General features: G+C 45.2%; 1 protein-coding gene across 2 annotated transcripts; it reads right to left on the bottom strand.

Annotated features, from left to right (window-relative positions):
- Positions 1–138: 138 nt before the first annotated feature.
- LOC311026418 (uncharacterized protein) lies at positions 139–23,966 on the bottom strand. 2 transcript variants are annotated; one of them, XM_084029973.1, is made up of 23 exons: positions 21,184–21,329; positions 20,912–20,983; positions 19,212–20,629; positions 15,484–18,772; positions 15,220–15,375; positions 14,460–14,498; positions 13,648–13,766; positions 12,663–12,819; positions 12,320–12,459; positions 10,973–11,099; positions 10,321–10,356; positions 9,453–9,613; positions 9,196–9,319; positions 8,818–8,963; positions 6,467–6,593; positions 5,735–5,764; positions 5,494–5,606; positions 5,197–5,329; positions 3,993–4,132; positions 2,448–2,571; positions 1,958–2,116; positions 1,247–1,409; positions 139–738 (listed from the first exon to the last, which is right to left on the bottom strand). In XM_084029973.1, the coding sequence occupies exons 2-23, from the start codon at positions 20,957–20,959 to the stop codon at positions 650–652; spliced, it is 7,038 nt and encodes a 2,345-aa protein (XP_083886099.1). In that variant the 5' UTR covers positions 20,960–20,983; positions 21,184–21,329; the 3' UTR covers positions 139–649. The 2 variants fall into 2 exon arrangements, with proteins under 2 accessions (XP_083886099.1, XP_083886100.1); XM_084029974.1 differs by lacking the exons at positions 20,912–20,983; positions 21,184–21,329 and adding an exon at positions 23,819–23,966.
- Positions 23,967–25,142: the final 1,176 nt, after the last annotated feature.

The raw sequence follows: 25,142 nt of genomic DNA, 5'->3' as shown, positions 1-25,142 counted from the left end.
CTCACATAATGGAAATGCAGCTCACGTCAGTGCAAATTGTTGGCCGTTCAACATTTGGGCAAAAACAAATGATGGAACTTTAAACTGGAAACGTATTGCGTTTAGTCTGTACATTGTTGTATACCAAGAGCAGCTCAATGTATTAAAGAAATTTATTGACAAAAATACATTTATTATACCAAAAAACAGTTGTTTGCTGTGTTGTTTCGATTAAACAAAGAAAAAAAAACATAGACATCAAGAGAAACTGTATTTTTTTGTGTATATAACAAGTTGCATACAAATATAGTAAAGTGTTAACACTGTTTAAGTTATTTATCATCAGGTGAACAGTTTCATTCAATGAAAAGAGCAAAAGTAAGCCTTAGGATGTATAAGTTCCTGATATTACTGATAAATGTACCATATAAAGTGTTAAAAGGTCAGACTCTGCTCTGGGAAGTGATGCATTCTCATGGATTTATCCATAGCTCTCCATGTTGACCTCTTCATTGGACTTACAGTCCTCCTGCAGCACAGCTTGAGCATCTCCGATCACGTACCTCGCCCTTTGAGCACTTGCATTGCGGTTGCACAACAGAGCCTCTGGTAGAGGCGTTCCCCTGATGATACGTATGTTAAGGATCCAGTCCAGCAGCTGCTACGTTTTTCATATAATCTCCACATCCCACCTTTGTTGGAGTTTATGTGGATCAAGGGTTTTGAGAATCACTTGGTTTTTGTCGTAGTGAGCGCCCCCTGAAACAGACACGTTATCTCATTAATTTTGTTTTTATTATAACACCAGTTAGTCGAGCGTTGTGTATAATGAAAGTCACTTGGATAGTGAGGCGTTTGTCTAATGTTTACGATATATTTTTATTGAACATATTAGAAATAACATCCAGAATACAAGCAGAGACGCTAACATAAGTTAGTCCACAAGGTGTCAGTAATTGACGGCGATGCCCACAGACTTGCATATGCAGGTTTCATTTAAAGGGAAACTTCAATAAAGAATCACGGTGGCTATTCTCACAGAACTGTTGGTAAGAGTGGCTCTTAACTAATGTACAGAAGTTGCATCCTATATTAACAGTAGTGTAATGAGGAATGCATCTGCCATTAAAAAAAAGCACATTTGAATATAATGTCAGCTGTCCAAGGTCTTCTAAATAGGTAACTCATGAATACTGTGTGTCTTGTGTTATTGGAGAGAAATCATGTTTTTTTTTTAGATATACGTTGTCACATATGGATGACTCACCTTTGACTTCCAGGACCAGATCAGAGGTGGGGGTGTAGCGGATAAAGCCCTCCGGGGTGACGCTCCAGAGGGGCATTTGTTCTCCCGGCTCCGGGCTGAGACCCACGCGGCTTCCTGCCATCGTCACGCTACCGCTGGGACTCAGGCAGCACTCCTCCAGCAGCTGGAAACGCAGGGAGACGAGGTTGGTGAGAGTTTTTTAAATGTTTTCAAACTAGCGCTGGGTGATGGGAATTTCATACCAAGCATATATATCATGATGTAGCATGTCTTCTGGTAATACAGTAAATATTCTATATGAAATAACCACATGCTTTTGTACACCTGCGTGAATTAAAGACTTGTAAAAATGACAAGCATTTTCCTATTTACTATTAGGAAATAATATAAATACTTTTTTCTCATTTAATAAAGAAATAATCAGATTTTCAGAAAATCTGATGCGAACCGGCTCTAATTCAATCTGTGACACTTCACACCGGGTCAGTGGACCAGTGTTTAGTATGACACGGGAGGTTTGTGCTTCAGTACTATCAAGTATACTTCTGTTTGCGCCTCTGCAATAGCAGATTGATTGAGGTCATGTTGTAATTTCCACATCCTTCATACTAAAATCCAGGTTCAGCCTCTTCATTTTAATTATTCTGATTAGACTTGATGACATGAGGGGAACTGCAGTGCTACTGGCAGCATGATGATGGTACCCGGTACCTTGCAGTGGAGATGTCCGTTCTCGTAGGACCAGATCTGTTCGAATCCATCGGTCTCCTCCGTTTCTTGGATCCGCAGCAGTTTGACATCATCCAAATCGCCCGTCACTGACATCACGAGCCTCGTTTGCCTGTTCCTTAAACGGAAGTACACTCGCTTCTACGCAGAAAACACACACGACGGAGCGCATAGGATCAGTACTGCTGCTCAGAGAAGAGATGCATGTTAACATACAGAGTATGTCAAAAGATTGAGCTTTATGAAAAGAGAACCTTTTAAAAGACAACTACATATTAATTTCCACACAAACCAATCTGGCAATATCCGACTTCAAGCTGAGTTAATTTCAAAGGCAGAAATTAAGTCCTCCACCATACAATTATGACAATTAAGCCAAAAATAACTTTTTAAAATTAGCTACAATAAGTAGGCTGTTGAGGCTTGTACGCTACTGTGAATTCATTCTGTTTCTGACGCATGCAGGTTTTACCTGTAGAAGGGGGCGAAGGGATCCAATTTTCTGCCAGTTGCTGAACTTGCGCCAGTCAGGCACCTCACCGGGTTTCAGCAAAATCTGAGGACCCCGATAGTTGATTCCCTCATATAATACCCACCTGGTGATAAGGAAAAGCATAAAACATAAAAACACCAACATGTTACTGCTCTTTCTTCCTCATTCAGCCAAAGATAAATAGCATTCATCAGTGTTGGTTTGGTTTTTGACTCCATGTATTATTTCTTCATTTTAACAGTCTACATAGACGAGAAGAACAATCCCTTTGTTTCGTTCGTTACACTTCTTCTTTCTGTGGACGCTGGTTCCTGTAATAGAATACCGCAGTAGATTTTTATCTTCTGGGTAACTAAAGGTCAAATAATGCATTCAAATCTTTCAGTCATTCTGATGTTTTAAGCCACATCCTCCCACTTTGTAACGCTTGTAGGCGTAAATGATTCTTTTGACTTGTAGCTGTAATCTTTGAGTCCCATCTCCCCTTCAGCACCCCGCCAAAGCCAATCTTTGAAAATGTGCCGAGCTTCACAGCCGTCCAATTTGTCTGTGACACTTGTTGGTGTTGATGTTGTCACTGGTCTTGTTGCTTGGCCGGTTGCCCGTCTGCCTCTGCAGTAGGAATGTGCCACTCCAGAGGCAGCTCTGGCTCACTGTGAGCCCTTTTATTTCCTCAGCACTGTTTCACACACACAGCCCGAATCTCACACATCAGCAGCAGGTTTCCATCATCGCCTCCGTCCGTCCATCCTGCCACACATGAGATGTGTTGACGCTGCGCTCGATGAAACGACGTGTCTTCTAAAGCCCTCTGAAGCCAATACGTGGTATGTGATATTGGGCCGTATGAGTAAAACTGAATTGACCTGACGGGCTAAAACTGCTATGTAAATCTCCAGGAAGCCAACTTCACTACCTGGATTACAGACCTGGATTACAGTCAATACTGTCTGTGCCAATGTCAAGGCTGCCAATTCAAATGAACACAGAGACGTTTATTTAGACAACCTGTCGCTGCTTTTATTATATCTAAATCCTCCATCTTTAAATTTAAGTACCTTCCCTTGTCTGATGGGCTCTCACCCTGTTACCATAGTGGAACACTACATTGGGTGCGGTTTGTCACAAGCAAAGGAGCGAGCTTAAAAATATTTGACTGCTAGCTTTATTTATAATCCGAAGCCCTTAAAAAGAGATTTAAAAACAACAGGGATTTCAAATTGGAGAAATAAAAACGGGTGCCACTGAAGGTGTGAGTGAAAAGCTGTTATTCAGGTTCACATGTTCCTGGCAGAGAAAATGGCTCTGACAGCACAGTGGTTTCACACACACACACACACACACACACACACACACACACACACACACACACACACACACACACACACACACACACACACACACACACACACTCTGCACAAACAGGCTCTCATGCATGAGGCTGTCAAACTGGCACCAAGAGGAGAACTCGGTGACGGCCGAGGAGCTGCTTTACATTCTCACAGGGCGGCTTACTGCACTCACATGCCTCCTTCCACCAGCACTGACTGGACTCTGCTGCAGCCTCCAGCCAGCTGAAGGTTGACGGATCCATCAGTCAGCACCACCCTCTTCCCCCACAGACCACTGCGCTCGAACAGGGTGATGGACGGCAGTGAGAACTCCTACAGGCGACGGGGAGAGAGAGGGAGAAAGTACATGAGTGAGCTGCAGGTCATGCCTGTTGAAAGAAAAGTGATTCTTGAGGTCAACCTGCAAGGACTGGAACTGATGTTGCAGCTCAGCAGTAATAACTCAGTTAACATGTTGTTTGCCTTGTGGGTTGCTACCACTATGTTTTGTTTCATTAAAATGAGCACGTAACAAGTAAATGTGTTGATACATTTGACTGAATTGGTGGTTAACACTTTTAATACAATACTGATTCACGGATAGGTGCTTTCAACCTGTTTAAAGTGGCTTTTATTTTATTTTTTTAGTGGTATTTATTTGTTTGCTTGCTCATTTTACTGTTCTGGTCTTATTTCAACATGTTTTTAATCATGTGGAGCACTTTGTGACTTTGTTAAAGGTGCTGTATCAAAAATGAACATATTAAAGTCCCTGACAAAAGTCCCTCCCAAATTATGTTTAATAAACTAAAATAAATCTGCCTCACTGAAGAAAGATTGATCATTGAATGAACACAGAAAGGTCAGATTTTGGCAAGACAAAAGTTTTGTCGCCTACAGAGAGTAATGTGAAAATTTAACAAATAATTTACTTCAAATACAAAATACAAATACAGATTTTGCAGCAGGATGGTGCTCCATCGCATACTTCCATCTCTACATCAAAGTTCCTCAAGGCGAAGAAGATCAATCTTTCTTCAGTGAAGCAAATTCATTTTAGTATATACATTTTAATTTGGGAAGGTTTTAGCTTTCATATGAGCCATTTCTAAAACCAATGGATTCATTAAAAGTCAGGTTATTAGCTGTTGTTTCTACAAAATGGATAAGTGACAAGACTTTTGTCAGGGACTGTATTGTGTTTCCCATCTTTAAAACTGTCTGGCACTCCAACAATGTGATGTAACAATGGGGCGGCTGTCAAAGTGTCCTTGGGGATGAAACTGAAGCCCAAAATCAGCCCGAAGCCTGTATATGAATGTGGTTGTTTGGATCCTGGTGGGCAGGTGGCACAATGAATGCTGGGTGTTTTATAATAATTAAGAAAAGAAACTTACAAAACCAACAGTCTGCAGTGAGCGGATGGAGGAGCTCGCATTGATGCAGCCAATTGCTCTCAGGTCTGGGTAGCTCCCCACTTCTAACACATACATCCTGCCAGTGAAGTCCTGGCCCTCGAACGCCAGCCAGCTGGAAGTCAAAAACGCACATTAACACATATTCAAAAAGAATAATATGAGCACTTTGTCATCAGATCACCTGCAAAGTCTTTCAAGTGTCTACGCTTCGATTTATATGATCACTCACAATAACCGCGGTGTGATATTCTGTCCATAGCGTGCAGCGTTACTCACCTACCAGCCAGAACCTTGAAGGAGGCCACAGAGACGCCGTCCTGCAGGGAGGCCACGCTGTCCTCCACGGGGAGGACAGAGCCTTGAAAACCTGGATCAGAGAAAAGCTGCACCTGAGGCACACACAGCAAGCCGATAAGCCCGGGCCGTCCACGGCGAGCCGCTCACACGTTTCATCAGATAAGACGGGATCCATCTCAGCGAGATAAGATGTCTTATTTCCTCCTAAGCAATCACTTACCTTAAACTTGGCTGCGTTCTCGAAATTGTCCTGAAATGAAACAAAGGCTAAATGAGACTCATTGACATGCACGGAAGCACGCAAATGCGAACTCCACAGCAGTGGCTAATGAGCCGATGAGAAAAATGACTATTATTTCTTTGCTTTATAATCATAAAACAAGTTTAAATCCAAACTGCTGGTCTTTTCAGAAAGGATTTTGTTTGACTGAGTTGAGCAGACGTTACATGAAATCCATGTGTTTGTCATCGCCTGGTTGGAAATCTCAGTTCCTCCATGATGACTCACCTTTGTGAGTTTAGTATGTTTTCACTTTTTAGTCTTGTGACAAGTATTTTCCTCTCTGCATAGTTTGATTTGGGTCTCGCCTGGCCCATGACTCATGCTTGCAAAGATAATCTACTGTATAAAGGATGGCCCGTCCCAAAGATTCCTGCTCTGCGTCTTGAAGATTTAAGTGTTGGCTGCACGAAATGAAAAAACACGCAGTTCTTTCCAGGGGAAGTGAGAATACAGCTTGCATGTAAACACTGCAAAATTGCACATTTATGAATCACAGAATGCTAAGATGACTATCGTCCTCGGTTACCTGAAACCGATTGTGCTGCTCGAGCAAACACGCCAGGGCCTGAGCAGCGATTGGACACAAGCTACCGCAGTTCAGTTGCTGGACAATAACAATCGGAGCACGAAGGAAAGATTTCGTCATTTTTTGTGAGTCACTGCTCTCACCAGCACAACAGGCATCACGGAGGCCACTCTGGGTTGTAGCGCCCCCCAGTCCTCCGGGCTTCCATACACGCCTTTCTCCAGGATGTAGGACTCGCCGCAAAAGCCCGGCTCCTCAAACACGACCCAGCTGAGAGAGAAAACAGAGGGTCAAGGAACATATTTTTGCACTGAGAAGTGCATGTGTTTTCTGACACACACACACACACACACACACACACACATACACACACACACACACACACACACACACACACACACACACTCACACACACACACACACACACATGCATGTCAACAATTCTTTCTCAAGGTCCAGGTTGATAACAGCCTCCCACATAATCGTATCTCAGCAGCTATGTACTGTATGTACTCTCTTGGCAAATTGGGCATATCTTGGGTAGCTGCGTGTGTGTGTGTGTGTGTGTGTGTTGTTGTGGATGCCTTTGGTAATTCCCCCCCTCTAAGACAAACAGCCGCTGTGTCTGTGTCCGTGGGCTCGCATGTGTGCGCCGCCGCACCACAAACAAGTCTCTCTCTGAGCGATTCTAAAAACAACACACTGAGCCAATCAGAGGCTCTGATGGACGGCCGAGCGGCATGGGCGAGGCCCTGCAATCTAATAACAGACTAGCAGCACAGCAAGAATAACCCTCCATAGTGCGAGAGTCCTCGAGAAAGGACGAAATGTTGCACTTCACATTAATCACCATGTCAGCCACTCTTTTGATTATTCTGGTTTTAGGTGATGATTCTTGACGATGCACAGGGGAACACAGCCACTATTTTGAACTACAATGACTATGATGACACAGACCACTGTTTAGATATAAAATCCTTGTTGACGTGTTTGGTGTGACAACCCCTCCGGTCCAGTAGGGGGTCTGTGTTCCTTTTCCTTGTCTTGGAGGTCATTTAAAGCTGATGAGCCACACCTGAGCCTGAGGGCCTGTCCACACAAAACCGTTTTCAGTGCGTAAACGCAGAAGTCTTGTGCGTTTCGCCCTGCCGTCCATACGGATCCGGCGTTTCCGCGGCGTGAAAACGCACTTTTTTGAAACCAGTTCTCAGGGTGGAAAAGAAAAAAACGGCACCCCTCCGTTTCGTGATCGTTTTCGTGTGGACGGCGAAAACGAATACGCTGACGTCATCGCCCCGCTCCTCGACCCTCGAGCCTGACTGCTTCCCCCGCGACGTCTCGTAACAACAACAACAACGGCGGCCTCCGTGCTCGTAGCAGATATTCTGCTCGTCTGTACGACGGCGTATCAGGGCCACTGTATGAACAAAACGGAGCTGAGAGAGGAGGCAATATTCCGGGAAAAAAGTTGCGGATATGCTACTTTATTACGATGCTAACAAACAACCGCTAGCTAACTTCCCATGAATGTAGGCATTTATTTGTCTAATTAATCCAACCTAACGTGTGACAACGCCTCGTCAAGGTCCTTAGGATGACGGCTGTTGGTGCTTATTGTTGGTTTTATTTATACGGGCCAAATTGTCATCTTATGGGTGTTTATTGATCGGGTGGTCGGGCGGAGATTAGCCGTAACTCTCATGTGTTGCCATAGCAATGGCAAACATCCGGTCAAGCTCCATCTCTTCTTCTGCGTTTTTGTAGCAGAAACAGCGCCGCATAAGGGCCTGGAATATGTACTACAGCGCGCTGAGTCGTTTTCAGTGGATTCGTCTGGACGCGGATTTTCTTGAAACGACGCCAAAGCAGAACGGAGAAAAAAAGTTTGTTTTGCTTCGTCTGGACGGGCCCTGAGTGCAGCTCCAGGTATAAAAGCTCATCACAGCAGCATGGAGCTCTCTCACTTCTTGCCTCCTCTGTTAAACGGCTGCTGCTTTATTTGATGAAGAATCATCCACACGTTACTGATCGCTGGTCTTCTGCGTTTGTTTGGTTCTTTTGGTTTAGTATGAGGGATGAATGTCTGTTGACTTTAAACTCGCCTGGTCTCCTTTGAGCCGAGCCGTAACATCCGGCTTGTAGGAAGTCCACGTTCACACAATGCACTGATTTCCATGTATTCTCAGTGTGAGGGAGCATGCTCCAAAAACAATTTGCATATACAGGCAGGAAGGTGTGGCAGGCTAAACATTAGTGAACTGGCTAATCTGTCTTGACGTGTCAACAGGGGCGTGGCAGCATCGCTGCTAACGCAGGGAACGGCAATTAACCACACCAGACTTCACTGGTACTGTAGCCTGAGGTGGCTATCAGGTCGAGGCATAGAAACGCTTCTGTGCACAAACATACTTTAACGCTTGGAGCAGATACACGGCTCAGGAATTCCAATAATCAGAGAGAGATTTGATCCAGTTTTTAGAAGTATTCCACTTACACGCCACTGATGACGTCTATGGACTGGGTCTTGGCGCCGTAGCCCGTGCCGTCCATGTCGATAACGGGCACAGTGACGTCTATGTTGATTCCCCGCTCGCCCAGTTGTGTGTCACTGAACATCTTGAGGTGTGGAGACATGAAATCCTGTAGGGATGATAAAAAAAAAAAAGCATCTGATGAGCATAATCGACATTATCGTAAAAACAAATTGCCTTGCATTTGATTTATTATTTTATTATTTATTTATTTTTGGAGGGAAAAATGAATGTTTTCCATGTTTGAAGACTATCTCTGACCCATGAGTTGATCAAAACACAATTCAAACATTACATATAGCTATTTTTTTTGTCTGTCACATAGCCAGCGTGATACTCACAGCTAGTACCGGTCTCAGTGAGCAGAGCTGCTCGGAGCCTCCCCACTCGCTGCAATCCAGGTACTCTCCCTCCTCCAGGATGTACTGCTGGCCCTCGAACCCCGGCTCACAGTAGCCCACCCAGCTGGAAGGAAACAAGTACGGCCACATTCTTAGTCAGGGGCCGGGCTGTCTTCGTAAACGTTGACCGCATTAGATAACCTTTTAAATCGCCACCTGGCAGCAAAATGAGCCCTGAATAAAACAACAAGACTCACAGTCCTCCGATGATCTTCAGAGAGCCCACAGACTTCAGCTCCACCGAGTCTAATTTGGCTCCGTCTGTGGTGGCGTCCTCTTCACTTTCACAAAAGCTGAAAACTTCGCTGTCAATCTCCAAACAGGAACCCTGAAGTCCGGGCTTCTCAAACACCACAGCCTGCAACAGAGAGAGGCCATGGCTCGTGTCAAACTGACTCATCATAGGGTCGTATAGAGAAACTTACTAAATTCATCCCTGTCCTCCGTATTTTTGTTCCGATGCACTTAATTGAGTGATTGTATTCATAGAATGACTTCATTAAGAAGATAAAATGAAAAAAGAGTGATTCCAAATACGCATTGGGAATTTGAAGCAATGTTGTTCTTCTCTGTGAGTATCTGTGGTTCAGTGTCGAGTGCAAATGAGATGGAAAAAGCATCCTTGAATACTTAATTAGTTTATTTGTGAGCACACTATTGCACAAATAGCACTTTGGTTTTTCACCTTGCAACATTAAGGCTATTTATCATTTATTCTAAGGTCTGACATTGTCTGTTGCCATAACACACTGTGGTTACACTGGAAACTTGACAGAAACCTTTACCAAGAATGCAATGAGCAACAACGACAGGCCTTTTTATGTTTCCTTTAACGGAATAGTCACAGTTCATCTTACTTTATAATGAACTTGTTATCTAGTTTTTGATTTGGCAGATTCACCCCTTACATGTCATGGTTTTGTTTTACTGCTTGCCTTTTCCTTTCCCCGTACGTACATTTTGCATCATTAAACTATCAAACACCACCTGCTGCCTCCCGTTGTGACGACGTAGCGCTCGCAACATGCAAGAGAAGTAAAATGTAGAATAGTATGCAAGCCCTACCTTGACTTCATTGGGATTCTCCACTTTCAAACCGCCCTGGAACAAAGACACCATCATCAACAACATTTTTTCTCCTCGGATTAAATGCTCATTGTAAAAAAAAAAGAAGAAGAAGCAATTATGCAAATGGTTCTATTTTTCCTGGAACAGTAAATTGTGCTAAACAGCGACAGGGAGTGTAGAAAATAAATAGAACCCACTAAACACGCTGACCTGAACTTCTGTCCCTGTGGAGGCAACCAATTATTGCCAATTGTCACATCGCCTGCCTTTGTACAAAGTCAGGGAGCAGCTAATCGAATGAACGGCATTACAAAGTCAACATAATGAACGACTGAATGAGGAAACGTGTGATCATGAAATGCTAATTATATCATATTTGTTGTACATGTTTCTTAGCGAGCACAAGGAAAAGGAAAGAATGGAAATAAATAAGAGTCTAAAGCCGTGGTAGGCTAACATTAACTGCTAATTATAGCACGCTGTCATGCTCATAAACGATAAACATCAGTAATATTTAGGTTGTGCATTGTGTGTAGGGCTCATAAACTCACCTAAGATGAGTTGATGAGCCCTACACACAATGCATGACTGTCTAGACCAAATATAGCAATTAGTGCAATAGTGACATTTTAATGCAAGGACTACGAACCATTTTAAGTGGTCTGAGAGATCCAACAAAGGGTGACGGGAAGCCCCAGGCCTCGGGGACGGGGTACTCTCCCGTCTCCATCACAGCTATCATGCCCTGGAAGCCCGGGTCGCTGAACACCAGCCACCTGGAGGAACAGAGGGACACCCGTACTGCATGTGAGTTAAGCATTAAGCTGGAAGGCACATCCACATTATCTCTAATCATGCATCCTGGGGTTTTTTTTAAAAGCAAGTCGTGACCTTGCATTACTTGCCTTTATGTAATGCGTAATTGTAAAAAAAAAAAAAAAGAACAATCCCATGGAAGCATTGTTATTCCACATCAGCAGCTACAGGTACGCCTGGTAATTCTGTTCAGTACATTAAGTATTATGAGTTTGGATCAGTGTTTTAATTAGGTATTGTATATTTATGTCTTACGTGAGTCATCCAGCGACAGCAGGGAACAACAGCTATTTCTTTTAGAAAAAAGAGCAACTTGAGAGATTCATTTTCCTTCACAATTCAGATTTAGCGTGGGCGGCCTTTGTTGGCTATGCCTCTCGCTCTGGCGTTTAGATTTATTATGAAGCAACATCGCCATTACTCATACCGATGGCCACGAGTTGTTGGGCTTTTGGCAGAAAGGCATTCAGTCACTTTTGAGGAAGTGATACCAAGGGCTGATGCCAACCTCATGGTGCAGAAAAAAACCTAATGTATTTATGACGCATAATCCTTTGTAGCTGCTCAAGCACCGATTCGGCATTTGACAGCAATTGGTTTTGTAAAAAACGCTGAGACACTCCCCAAATGTCACGCGACGGCGTCCCGAGGTAAAACAACAAACATAGCCGTGAGAAGACGTCCAACTGTCATTAACTTTCTCCAGGGCAGGGCACAAGATGTCCTGAATGCCGACACCTCTCACGTGGAAGAAGAAAAAAAAGAAAAAAATTCTCCCCTTTGCCAAATTTCTCTCAACACCCATCTGTTTCTCTCCAATTAGTCTCCACCTCTCTACGTTCTGAGCGTCGCCACACCTACTCTCTCTGTTTCCCAAACATGCAACAGCAGGACGCACATTCCTGAAGAGCCATCACACCGAAGACAGAGACAAACAGAGGAACGCACTAATGATTATTATCTCTGGGCTGTTTGTCAAGCTCCTACTGTCGTTGGCATTAAAAAAAAATTAAGCTTTTGTTGTTACAAAGCAATGACGGCTGGTCTTTGTTCTCTCCATCACTCTGATCAAGATAAGTAGACGAGTCTTGCTAATGATTAGATTTCCTGTTCATTACAGTCTTTGCCAGAGATCAATGACAAAAAAGTCTGAGTGTTTTCCTAAATCAGCCACACTTACACCCCGGAGTGCACTTGGATGGAAGCGGTGCTCTGCGGGACGCCGAATGAGCCCGTCTCTATTGTGTCGTCGTGATACGGTGTCATTCTGCCGCGGCCCTCCGGTTCAGTAAACAGATCAATACGGGGGAGGCTGTAATCCTACAGAGACAGGGAAAACAAACAAGGCAATTATAAGAGGCGGCCGTCGGTTCCTCGAATCGTTACTCCGCAATGTATTTCACGTTTACTCCCTTGGTAGAATGTCAATGAAGCGATATCACACATTAGCTAGGTTTCTGGGGGTCATATGAGGCGATATGCTGATATTAAAATGCTGAAGGGACAGTGAGGTGAAGACAGACCCAGACGGCAAGTCGTATCGAGCCAATCAGCATCGGCGTGTCGTCCTGCGGCTCCGTCTCCAGCCCCGGCTCTGCCCACACGTTTGTCAATTCATTGCATCCCTCCTCCAAGGCGATGGAGCGCCCCTGGAAGTCAGGCTTCTCGTAGAGCACCCAGCTGTAACGGACACAAGGAAATTCAAACGCACGGCGGAAATCGGATAATCTTGTGTGGGAAAAGAGGAAAGAGCAGGATAAATGCGCGTCTTAAAAAAATAAAAAGGAGTACTTTGACATTTTTTTGTCAATTTGCTTTCTTGCCGAAATGTTAAATGAAAAGATCAACATCATTCTCATCATTTTCATATCTGTCCCATGAATATGAAGCTCCTGCCAGAGTCACCACCACTAGCTGAGCATAAAGACTGGAAACAGAATTATGTGACCTTTTGTAACCTCTGGACAGAGCCAGGATGCTCGGCCAGTCGGGCATTAAATAATTACCACAATTCTGCTGCAGATTATTCAAATAACTAAACCTTTTGCTATTTTCGGGAGAGGGCTCTAGCTTGGCGTTACGACTACTTAATGCATTATCATGCATGAACATGTGATCCACACATTGCATACTCATCCGCCGATCTAATCAGTAATGCTTTATCCAAGGCAGGGAAGAAGCAGATGGATGGAAACAATACAGGCTTCGACATTTAAAAGGGAAGTAAATGTATTAAATGTATAAAACATCGCCAGGCCTCAAGGATACATGTCATTATGTTTTGGCGAAAAACACTGAATGTAAACAGAAACTTTTTTTTTTTTACAAGTAAACACCACAAGCCAAGGACAAAGAGTGAAAATGTAATTACAGTTGGAGCTTGACATTAATTACACATCCAGGAGCATTAACAGGGCTCACAGGCATCCCGAAACCACCCAATGCTTAATAGAACAACACTTCAGTGCACATTTCCTCCGAACGTTCCGGTCGATAGCGTCTACTTACCATCCTCTGGCAACCTTCACAGATATGACAGGCGAGAGCTGCAGAGACGTAGCATCCGCTACATCCCTGTAAAGCTCGTGCGCTTGGCCGCTGAACTGAGCTTTCTCGAACACCACCATCTGTGTAGAGACACGGAGGACGGTGTCAACCGAATCAACACATTAGGTAAAATGGTACATGGCATCGCTCAACGCATTAAATCCAGATTTTACAGAGCGCTGAGCAAGACCTGTGCAACTCACTGTTTCTCTTCTGCGCTGCAGTAAAAGCATATTTATGTTTATCCGCACCGAAGAGCAGAACATTACTTGAACCATACTGACAGGGTAATGCATCGCTTTAATAGAAAATGTTGCATTTTAGTTCATAAGCCAACAGAGTATTGAGGTTTGAATAAAACTAACAGCTCCGGAGACTCATTCTAAAAGCCCTCATCACATCTACTCTGAAATCTGTTGACACAGTGTACTCTTTTCATTCTAAAGCTGGAGGTAGACTGAATAGAAGAAATGTCCAGGCAGGAAACCGAACATGTTGAGCACCAAGGGAATAACTCTCTCGTTTTCAACAACGGCTAATAAAGTTCTCAAATATTTCCTCTGCATTGGCAGCGCTGAACTCCGTGATTGTAATCGCATCCAGCTGAGCATTTGGGCTACACTGCTTCTTTTTTTTTTTTAAATACTTTGTTTACCCCCAAGAACACCATATGAAAAGCAGATGTTTTCACAGAACAGAGCGTTGTCTGTCCGGATTCCTCTCTTCCAACAAGTTTCTATTTGTACGTGGGCAAAGCTGTGCCTATACTCTACCTTTCCAGGGCGCTTGTGAAATCCTTTGGCAGTTCTCATCTGGAATGCAGAAAACACAGAATGTTCATAGCAACAGAGACTGTAGAGCATTTTAAAGACCTCTACACATGAGAAAAAGGAATCTGCATTAGGTTTGTGCTGCTCCGTTCAATGTCCTGACCTTCCCGTTTACTTCCAGGGACACAGTGGGGCCACGGAGACTGCACTATTTTGAATTGTACTCAGCTGCCATGCTGGTAACCACAGCCAGCGGGCAAATTAAGTGTTTCTTAATACAGCATGATTGCAAAAAAAAAAGGGAAAAGAAGCAATTTGTGAGTTTGTCAGCTGAAATGACAAAACTCAAATTGAAATGTCATCTTTTGTGTTCAATTGGTAAACTAGTTAAATTATTCTAATGTGTGTTTGCAACGGATCATAGAAAAATGTGAAATTCAGGCAAACAAAGAGCAATTGGAAATGGCCTTTCGAGGAAATACATGTATTTCCCTATAATTAGTACCAAATTACATAGTTCTCTCCAGGAAACTTCCCAGGAGGTTATTTGGAAATGATGCCAATTGCGGAACTAGCAAGACAAAAGAAAGCTTCTGTACAAATGATTATACCAGAGTGAAAATAATTATTTCTTTCATAAAAACTGTGATGCAGCTCTTAGAGAATTAAAGGATGGACACGCTTTCTAGTTCACCTCCCTGCAGCAAGTGCTAAACATTAAACTATCAGGCATCCTTTAATAGAATGTATGCCGCACACTTACTTTCTTACTAAGTACTTCCCGTGGCTGAGCCGGAGGCTGCCAAAGCTCAGGGAGCGTAGGGGGCGTGATGGGAGGAATCTCAGGAAAACATGGAGGCCCAGCTTCAGGAAGCCCCGGACCCAGTTTCACAGCCGGGACTACGTCGCCTCCGATGACCTAATGCATGAGAAACCACCAGGTATGCACGAAAGTTCATTCTCATCAAGATCAATCTCTATGCTGTGACAGATAACATCTTTTGTTTTCAGTTGGTGAAAAACCGACCTCAGTTCTGACTCGCTGCTGTTCTTGTATGCTCTGCGCTGGTTTCGCTGGGTCCCGAGGGAGGTACTTCTCTAAATAGTCTGGCAGCTTGATGTCGTTAAAGGAGGGAAACGGAGGGACTGAGTCACCGACCACAGTCTCTGCAGCCTGGGCTTCCTCTATATGGCTCGGGGGGAGGGCGTCATTGAACGGCGCCGTGGCCGTTGGGCTTGGCGGGGGTCTCTGCGGTGCAAACGGAGGGCTCAGCTGGGGGGCTTCGCTAGGGGGTGCGTCCACAGCGTCGGTACCCTCCGCCTGCGCTTGAGCTCCGTTCCTCTTCCCTCTGAGGATGGAGGAGGTGAGGCTGCTGAGGACGCAGCTTCCCTCCAAGCGAGACTTCACCTTGACCTGGTCCTCTTTCTCTTCCTCCTCCTCGTCGTTGGCGGGGCCGTTTTCCCTGAGGCGAGAGCGAGGGCCCATGAGGCTGAGCAGCATGCTCCGGTCGGCCAGACTCGCCCTGGCAGGCTTCACGCCTGATTTGGTCTCCTTGGAGGGCAAGAGGCCCAATGTCGCGTCGACGCTGAACTGTTTCTTCTTCCGCAAACCGAACTTGAACTCGTCGGGGTCGAACGCCTTCTCGAAGCGGTCCTCCCTGATGGCGGGCATGGCGAACGGCGGCTGAGGCGCCCGAAGCGGGTTGTGTTTACGCGGTGGGTGGCCAAACGGGGCGCAGAGCTTCTTGATTTTCTCGACGAAGTCGTCATCGTCCATCTCGCCGGAGGTGTCCAGGAGGTTGCTCTCGCTTCCGGAGAAGCTCAATTTGGGCGGCGCCACTTTGAGCTTCTGTTTGGGAAAGTCCACATCCAGCCAGCTGGAGGGGGCGTCCTGCCCCATGGCAGAATCGTCTTTGCTGAGGCCCCGCGGCAGATGGAGCTTCTTCATGGTGATACGCTGGACGGTTGCTAGTATCTGCTTATCGGCCTGCGGTGAAGTAGGCGATTTGGGAGTCTTGGGACTCGCTTTGCTAGTGACCGGCTCCTTTTTGTCCGTGTGGGGTTGTGGAAGTGGAGCGATATCGCTATTAGCGACACGCGAGGGTTCATTCACTGGCGAAAGGGATGTTTTCTCGCCATCAGACGGGCTCTGTGCTATTTTCTCGGCGCCCTCAATTGAAGTGATCTCGCTCTTGTTTTTTGATTCCTCGCACTCTCGCCGCCTCGGAGCTAGTTTCAGCACATCTCCTGAGACTTTGACTTCTGAAGGCACCGAGCTGACGGTTGCAGCCTCTTTAACGGATGATTCCTTCTCTGACATTTCATCAGCCTGTGTAGTTATCAGCGCTGGAGAGGCTCCCGCGGCTTTCACGCTCGCTTTCCCCGCCACCGCTCCTGTTGCTTTGGTAATAGACTTTGAGTTGTGGAGCTGAGCATCTTTAGCTGGATGTGCACATGAGTCATCCGGTGAATTCTCTGTTTTTTCCACAGATACAGAACGAGGCTGTGCTTCTGCGGCAGTCCTTCCTGACTCTGGCTCTGCTCCAGGTTTTTCTCTAGACTTCGTTTGCAACTCTGAAGGCACATTTGCGGCCTTCTCTTCCTTTGACGGAGCTCTCTCCCTCTTGATCTCGTTGGTTTGGACGGTCTCTTCTGCGTGTGCAGCCTGTGTTTGTGAGACGGGTTGTTTCTGAGCGGGCAGGCGCGATGGCGTGCCGGTTCTTTCCGAGGCAAGTTGGGATTGGTTTGCTTCTGGTTTTGTAACAACCTTAACTGGCTGCGTTTCATCTTTGTTTCTTTCATCATCCCTCACAGACCTCCCTTCTGGCCCTGAGATACCTAGACTGCTTTCTGGAACCCTGACCTTCCCCGCGTCTCCATCTGAATGCTCCTTTGCTTTCCCTTGGTTTTTCTTCACCGTCTGATTCGTTTTTTCGCCCAACAGCTTTTCTAATTTCTCTACATCTTTACCCTGAGACTGATTTATTAGTCCCATGTCCTTCTTTGGGCGTTGCGGTGTTTGCCCTGTGTCTTTCTTATTTATTTTAGTTGATTCAGATTGCGCTGACAAATCCTTATCTGGTTTTTCCACACGTGGTTCTTGCTCCATTGAACGACTCTTCTCGACGGGCTGCTCGAGTGCAGGTGAGGAGGCTGAAGTTTCTCTGCTGTCCTTGGAGGCCTCTTCGGGGCCGTGTGCCCCGGCCTTCTCCTCCTTTTGCGGTAAAATAACGGGATCCTTGTCAATAAGAGTCTTTGTTCCACTGCTACGAGCAGCAGTGTCGGGTTCATCTTTGTTGATGGACGGTTTGGGCAAGGCCACCTGTCTTTTGACCGGTTTGTTGATAGTCTCCTTTTTAAATGAAGAATCCAATGCTTTTTTCTGATCGTCCTTCTGAAGCGCTTTCTGTTTGGTATCTGGGAATTTCTCTATGAGCTTTTTGGAGGCTGCCTCCTCTGTATCATCCACCTGCTGCTGTTTAAAAGCAGTGAGCTCTGGCTTATTTACAGAGTAATCTGGTTTCGTTTCACTACTTGGACTAATGGGACTGGTTGGTTCCCTACTTTTCCTCCTTTTAGAGCGGGTGCCTGTTCTGCTGGAGCCTCTCGACTGCGAGCCAATGCTATTGGTCATTTCTGCAGAACCCCCCGGCCCTTCAGCTGGCACATCTGTTTCAACACTTTGAAGTTTCATACTCTGATCTGCTGTTTTCGAGGACGGCGTGTGGTTTGTTTTGGAGTCTGTTGGTTGTTTTTCAGGAATGGAGATCTTCACCCCTACAGCCGTGCTATCTCGTTTATCTGGTTTTATTGTTATCTCTGACTTAGCTTTCTGTATTTGCTCTTCAGTATCCAGTTTACCCTGATTGTCTAGTTTTGGTGGCTTTGATGCAGCGACAGATGAGGTGGCTTTTTCTTTTTTTTGAGACATTCCTGTCGTGTCTGACTTTTGAGGTATCGCTGCGTTGGATGCCTCCGCGAAGTTCCTCGCTCGTTCCTTGATCGTCAACGGCCTCTCCCCGTCGGGCGCCGCCAAGCCGGACATGGCCGAGCCGGACGTGGCCGAGCCGGACGTGGCCGAGTCGGACGTGAATGCGCCAAAACGCTCGGCTGATTTCGACCTCTTTTCAGGCAACTCAAAATCTGGTTTCAGCCTATCGGTGACTTTCCTGGCTGGAGAGACATCAGCACTCCTCGGGGTTTGGATGGTCAGCTTGTTGCTCCCCGCCGCCGGCCGCTCAAAGAGGCTGATTCTATCTGCAATGCGGCCAATGACTAGCTTGGGCTCCTCGTCAATTTTCTTCAGCTCGTTTGGTCTGTGTATGACAAGAGGTTTGAATTGAAGCATATATTGTATACTTTGCAAAACATTTAAAGTTGATTTTTGACTCCTAACTGCTATTTTTTTTTTCTTCTAATATTGTCTGTGTCAGTGGCGATCTTGAAGCACAGGGCCGTACCTTGTGTTATGACTCACACTATTGCGTCACTGTGGATACACCTGTGTCATAGACGTTAACGCACATTCCTTTGTTGCAGTGGTATGTTAAACAAAAGATTGGCAGGCATGTAAAGCATGTCAGCTAAAGTTGGAGGTAGACCAGACATGTACTCCGAGGAAATGGGGCATTTCAAGTGAATATATTATTGGAAGACTTCTGTATTAAATAAAATGTATGGAAATGTGACGAGTCATTGTTTCATTCATTCACAAACCGGACTATATGAAACTCATGAGGTTAGGTGAAGACTTACCTGCCATCCATCTCTGTTTTGGTCTTATCCATTGCTTCATCTTTGATATTCTTTAATCCCGCCTTAAATTCCTGGGTGGCTCCCGCTGGACTCTCCTTTGGATTGAAAGGCACGTACTTTGTAAAAAGCTTCACTTCGCTCCGTGAAACCTTCATACTCCTGCGTTTAGATTCCGACGTCTCCGTCTTCCTTTCTACTTTATAAAGACCGTCATCGTCCTCCATGTCTGCGCCCCCATAACCCACACGTGCCATGGTGGCTGCAAAGACCGCAAAGTTTGAGTCCTGGAAGTCGTCCAACTGCTCAGCTGCGTCAGGGCAGGAAGTCTTACTGTCCTCTCCTTCAGGTGAAGCCGGTAAGGTGGGGCTGTGCTGGGAGGAGTTTATGGATGATTCGCCCATGTGACTCTTTGCACTTCTGCCCTGAGGACTGGTCACGGTGTTATCTGATGTAGGGATTCCTTCTGGGACAGGTTGGGTGTTGGGAGGCATGTTTTCCTGTGGGCTGTTCCCTTCATCTCCCTGAGAGTTTTTCCTGAACTTCCTTCTGGCTGCATTTTTACGCCCCATGCTGTCAACCTCTGTTTGGCCCGCCGGTTCAGACTCTGACTCTGTGCCTCTGGGTGATTTCAGCGACACTCCCACTAGGGCACTGTAATAGCTCTGTGCCCCGACAACAGGCTTCACATTTGTCCTTTTGTTCCCAACCCTTGTTGAACTTGAACTCGAGTCAAAACTCGGTGACGGCTCTGCTTTAGGGAGGACCTTCAGGTTCTTTTTTGTGACTTCAACTACTTCCCGCCTGGCGCAGGTGTCCTGGCCGTGGTGAGTCACGCTGGTTTCCTCCAGGTACACATGCAGCCTCCTGCCTGCCTGGGCTTGTGCTTTTGTCTGAGCCTGAGGTTGGGCGTGGGCCCGGTCAGAGTCCCGTACCACTCCCTGCTCCGAGCAGACAGACAGATGTGTCAGATGACTGGCATTCTTCTTAGGATTCCCACTTGCTGAAGTGCGGTTGCCACTCTCCTCCCTCTGCAAGCCCTGCCCAACTCTCTTCTTCCTGCGCTCCACAGACTCCTCCTCTTTTGGACCTCCTTCTGCTGTGTCAGTGCTGCACACAACGGGGCCGTCTCTGTGGGCAGACTGCGTGGCGTCCCCCTCTTCGTAGGGTAAAATGTCTCCGGGGAGACGGAGAGGATTGGGATTGGAGCTCTGGTCCCTCTCCTCCTCCCACGCCTGATCCCTTGCCCGGAGTCTCACAGATTCCTCGCTCCCCCGTTCTCCCTCGAACTGTAGATCCTGATGGCTAGTCGGGGAGGCATTTTCAGTGGGACTCTTTGGACCCTTTCCCCTCCACGGAGAGAGCCAGCTCCCGATACGACCCAAGACCCCAGTGCTCTGCTGCTCCTCAGGGCTCTCGGACTAAATCAAAGCAGAGAATAACTCACGTTAATGCCTCCGTGTGCAGTGGCGTTAATAAGCATGCACGTTTCCAATGAATACACGCAATTGTTAAATGAGATGACAGCCGTAACACGTGGTAGTGCAAATAACCAGCCAATGAACAATGGAAAGGGTGTGCAGGCTTAGGTAAATATAAATAGTTTGGTTGTTCATAGACATTTTTTTTTTTTTTTTTAGTATGGCCATGCATCTCACAGCATAGCAAATACATGCAGGCGTGCTTATAACCTGTACGCTTACCGTAGAAAATACCATATCATTCAGATTCTTTATGTAGGTTGTGAACATGATTTTGGTTTAGAACAAAAACTCCTACAGAGCATAGAACAAAAACAAAATCATTCCACCAGGATAAACAATAGCACTTATAGCAGTGTAATAAAAGAAAAGAAAACCCCAAACAAACAGAAAACCATCACAGGAAAAAAAAAAAGATGTTCTGCCTTAGCAAAGTGACATCCTCAACTCGTTGAGCAAATCCATTTGGACAATAGTTTAAAAGTTCAACTCACCCTTAGTTAAACTTTTCCAGCCCCCTCTTGAACATAAACCGTTTCAGGATCTGCGCTAGGACGCGTGTCTAACTCAATGTGTTGTGTTTAGTCCTCCTTGCATCCAACAACTGGGCAGACTGTGGCACCGCTGGAGAAGTTCTGCCCCTGCTGCGGTGCGCACGCAACCTGCTGGCGAAACGCTGCGTTCACGTGCTCCTCGTAAACGTCTGAAACAAGTGTCACCATGACTTTAGCTAACTTTAGCTGAAATGTGTTAGTCTGCCTAAAGTGGTTTTGATATAGTTTAGCTGGCTTCAATCCGAGATGATTGTAAGGATTTTACCCTCTGAGTTGAAAGACAAAAAGAACAACTTAAAACTACACCGAATCCTACTGCAACATTCCTAACAAGTCCCAGCCAGTCACATGAAAGCCACAGCCATACTTTCAGCAGTGGTGGAATGTCACTTTCTCAAGTGCTTCTACTTCATTAGAGTATTTGCATTTATGCAGCTTTCTACTTCTAGTCCACTACTTACTCTCAAGACAAATATTCAGCTTTTTTTCTTTTACTTCATTTATCATGTTTTTCTGAGAAGTTCAATTTAGCCCATAAACACAGCAGTAAAATGCAACATATACATTAATGCAGTTATATGCAAAAACATAATATGTACTGGCCTATTTTGGCAGTGTGGTATTAGTACTTTTACTTATTACATCTAACAGGATTTATTTAAATACGGGGAAACTTAAAGGAGTCATCACCCGGAAATCGCAATTTCTCTTGTTAAAACATGCATATCTGTGTTTGACCTCAGTTGAAACTTGCCTGAAAGGCTGGAGTTTGAAAGTGGCGCCGTTTTTTCGCTTCTGCTCTTTTTCCGAACAGGAATAGCACACAAGGGTGTGCATTCCTAAAGCACGAGATTTTGATTCTGCGCCTTCGGTGACGTCACCGTGGCGGCTACTTGCATAAGCCCACCCCTCTTTCACCACCCAACCCCGCCCCGTCCGCTACCTGAAATCGCCGAAGCGCCGCCATTATGTTTTGGAGTCTGCATGCAGGCAAGCCCCCCCGGCTCTGTCCTTCCTGCGGCGAATCAACGCGCGCCTCATTACATATTATACAATGCACATCCGGACCAGTCAAAACCTCGCGCGTAATCTCGCGTGATAAAATCGCGGTACGAAAAAGGGTCAGAACAAGCTCAATGTTTGATTAAATTTTTTTTTTTTTTTTTCTAATAAGTTTTACGAATTGATCCAAAGCGATCCAAGGGGGGCTGGATACGTATAAAACCAGGTGATGACTCCTTTAAGAAACTACATCTTGTAGGGCCTAGAAATAGATATTTTGTCATTGCATCAAATATTTCTCCATTATTTTAAAAAGGTCAACTATAACTTTGACTTGTCCGTTCTCCCATGTTAAATATATATACGGGAAGGAGCTAGCCTATCCACTCAATATCATGCCATGGTTGATATTTCCCCCTTTTGGAATAATAAATCCTTAAAAGTGGACTGCTATGGAGGGGTTTCAAATCGGCAGACATCACACAGCCATCTCCCAACTTCTGTAACACATCTTTGCAGTTAATAGGGTCAAAGATCAAGGTGTAATGTTAGGATGAAGTTAATACTTACATACTTATCCATACTTACAAAATAGGTGATTTGAAAGTTTAAATTATATCTTGTATCAAAGACCGGCAAAGTACAGAAAGTTGGAAGTTGTGTTTTCATAAACAAAAGTAGCATGAGAACTCTTCAACTTGGCCTTAAATAGACCCATTGTGTTCAATATTAGCTACATAAACATACGTTAACCTTAGAGTTTGGAATTACATCCAAATACTCCGGGGTTAGTAGTTTAAAGTGACACCTTTCCCCTCCACAGCTTTGCTGAAGCACCTCGTCCAAGTCGATGACACGTTTAAGCTCAAAATTCCTACATTTCTCGTAGCAACTGAAGGCAGCAGGAGGCCGCGTCCAAACAAACTTTTCCAGGGGAAATGACGCAGTGGTCTGAAAGCCTTTCCAAACCTGCGCGCTCTTGTTTCATTTGGCGGGCAGCTCACCTCAGTGTTTCCAGGCTGCTTCGTCCAGGAATGTAACCCTTTAACGGCTTTGTGGCCAGATGTATCGGTAGTTCAACTTTTTTTATATATACATTTTTCACATATAGGAATCGTAATGAACACTTTTGTTTTTTTTCAATTCGTGCCATAACCCAGACTGCATTTAGGTGTGGAGTGGCACTGTTTAAAAAACTATATATATATATATATATATATATATATATATATATATATATATATATATATATATATATATATATATATATATATATATATATATATAAACGTTCAACGCTCCGAGTTTGGATTATTATGATAGATATGTTTTCATTACACCCATTTCTTCTTGATGTTTGGGGATAAACCCTGAAGACAACTGCTAATCTAATTTGATTTTGTTTGACAGCACACACAATCCTGGTCCAGGTCCAACAGGGTCCATCAAACCAAAAACAAACAGTGCCCCCCCCCCCCCCCCCCCCCCCAATCTGTCTATCGACCTCCCCTAAAATAGCCACCAGTTAATGTCTGTGCCCGCGCGCCACCAGAGACAGAGAGCGAGCTCTTACCATCGTTAGTGTTTCTGCTGCCTTTGTTGATCGTCTCGGGAATAAACCGACACAGCGCAGCCCGCTGCAGGCTCCAGGTTGAAGCCCTCCGGTGCGCCGCCGCCTCCTGTGAGGTAACCTGTCCCTCCTCTCTCTCACACACACACACACACACACACACACACACACACACACACACACACACACACACACACACACAGCGGGGGGAGGCTCCTTCGCTAGATAAACGCTATTGCGAATGTGTCTTTCCTATGGTAATGAGGGCTTGGGTTCTGGTGGAATCTGCCCCGGCCAGGTAACACACCCCGAGGCTCGCAGCGGCACCGTGACACAGCAGGCAGGCAGCTAGAGGGCGGTTTATTGCGCAACTGTGTCGAGGCCACAAACAAAGAGAGATGCATGTGGTTGGAGAGCCTCACAGGGGTTGCTGGATATTCCCATGCAGACACATGCTAGTCTGTGGGACCACTTTTATTATCTTGATCTGTATGTGCAAATATCATCATTGGCCATGCATCCTCTCTCAACAGATGTTATGCTATTCTATTCTGATTTTTTAGCTCCCTGCATGATCTTTATCTGGCCCAAGATCCCACTTCTCCTAAAATCCTATTCACTCACATACATGAATACAATGCAGACTCAACACAGCTCTTCATGCGTCACAATCACTTGCAAATACTCTCTTTCTCTGTGCGTGCCTCCCTCTCTCTGCCTTTCCCATGACTTATTAATGTGCTATGGAAGCTGAAACCTGTCTCATTGCACCCTATGAAACATTTAACACGTCACCTTTTTCTTTTCTCATAGCAAACTCCCTCCGACGGGGAGAAAAACACGCAGTGCTATCTGTTCAGACATATGATTTCTACTTCAAGAGAAAAAGACAATTTCTGTTTTTAAATGATTTGTTTTCGTTTTTATGCATTACCACTAGAAAAGTCTCTCAACTTTGAGTGTTCAGAGGCAACAGGGAGCCACTTATCCCAATTATCACTCAAAGGAGTGGAAGACGTTTTTCTGGTTTGGAGTGAAGAAAAAATACATGACGTGTTTAAAAAAAAAAAAAACTGTTGACCCCGAATAACCTTATTGACTATGCATTGTAATAGGAGGTTATATTGTTTTCTTTTCGAGGCATCGATTCATCCAAGGATGACCTTTTGTATCATCTGCCAAACAAACACAACACATCCTTGTGTCACACAGCACGGCTCCACTGTGTGTAAACAGCTGCGTCGTTGAGGGAGAGAGAAAGAGTTGCTCATTCTCTGGATCTGACCATATTTTTCTGCTTGTTGAGAGGCTTGAATCGGCAGGCTGC

Source organism: Eutrigla gurnardus (assembly GCF_963514095.1).
Source record: "Eutrigla gurnardus genome assembly, chromosome: 16".
In the NCBI taxonomy this organism is placed as follows: Eukaryota; Metazoa; Chordata; class Actinopteri; order Perciformes; family Triglidae; genus Eutrigla; species Eutrigla gurnardus.
The sequence above is the reverse complement of the archived record's forward strand: the minus strand, read 5'-3'. Positions and strand labels throughout refer to the sequence as shown.

Excerpts from the sequence above, each read along its gene's own strand:
- LOC311026418 (XM_084029973.1), bottom strand. The coding sequence starts at position 20,959 with ATGTTCACAACCTACATAAAGAATCTGAATGATATGGTATTTTCTACG. Across the intron at positions 6,594-8,817 it reads ATAGACGTCATCAGTGGCGT|CTGGGTCGTGTTTGAGGAGC; the intron begins GTAAGTGGAATA and ends TTTCTCTCTCAG. Across the intron at positions 5,607-5,734 it reads AGAACGCAGCCAAGTTTAAG|GTGCAGCTTTTCTCTGATCC; the intron begins GTAAGTGATTGC and ends TGTGTGCCTCAG.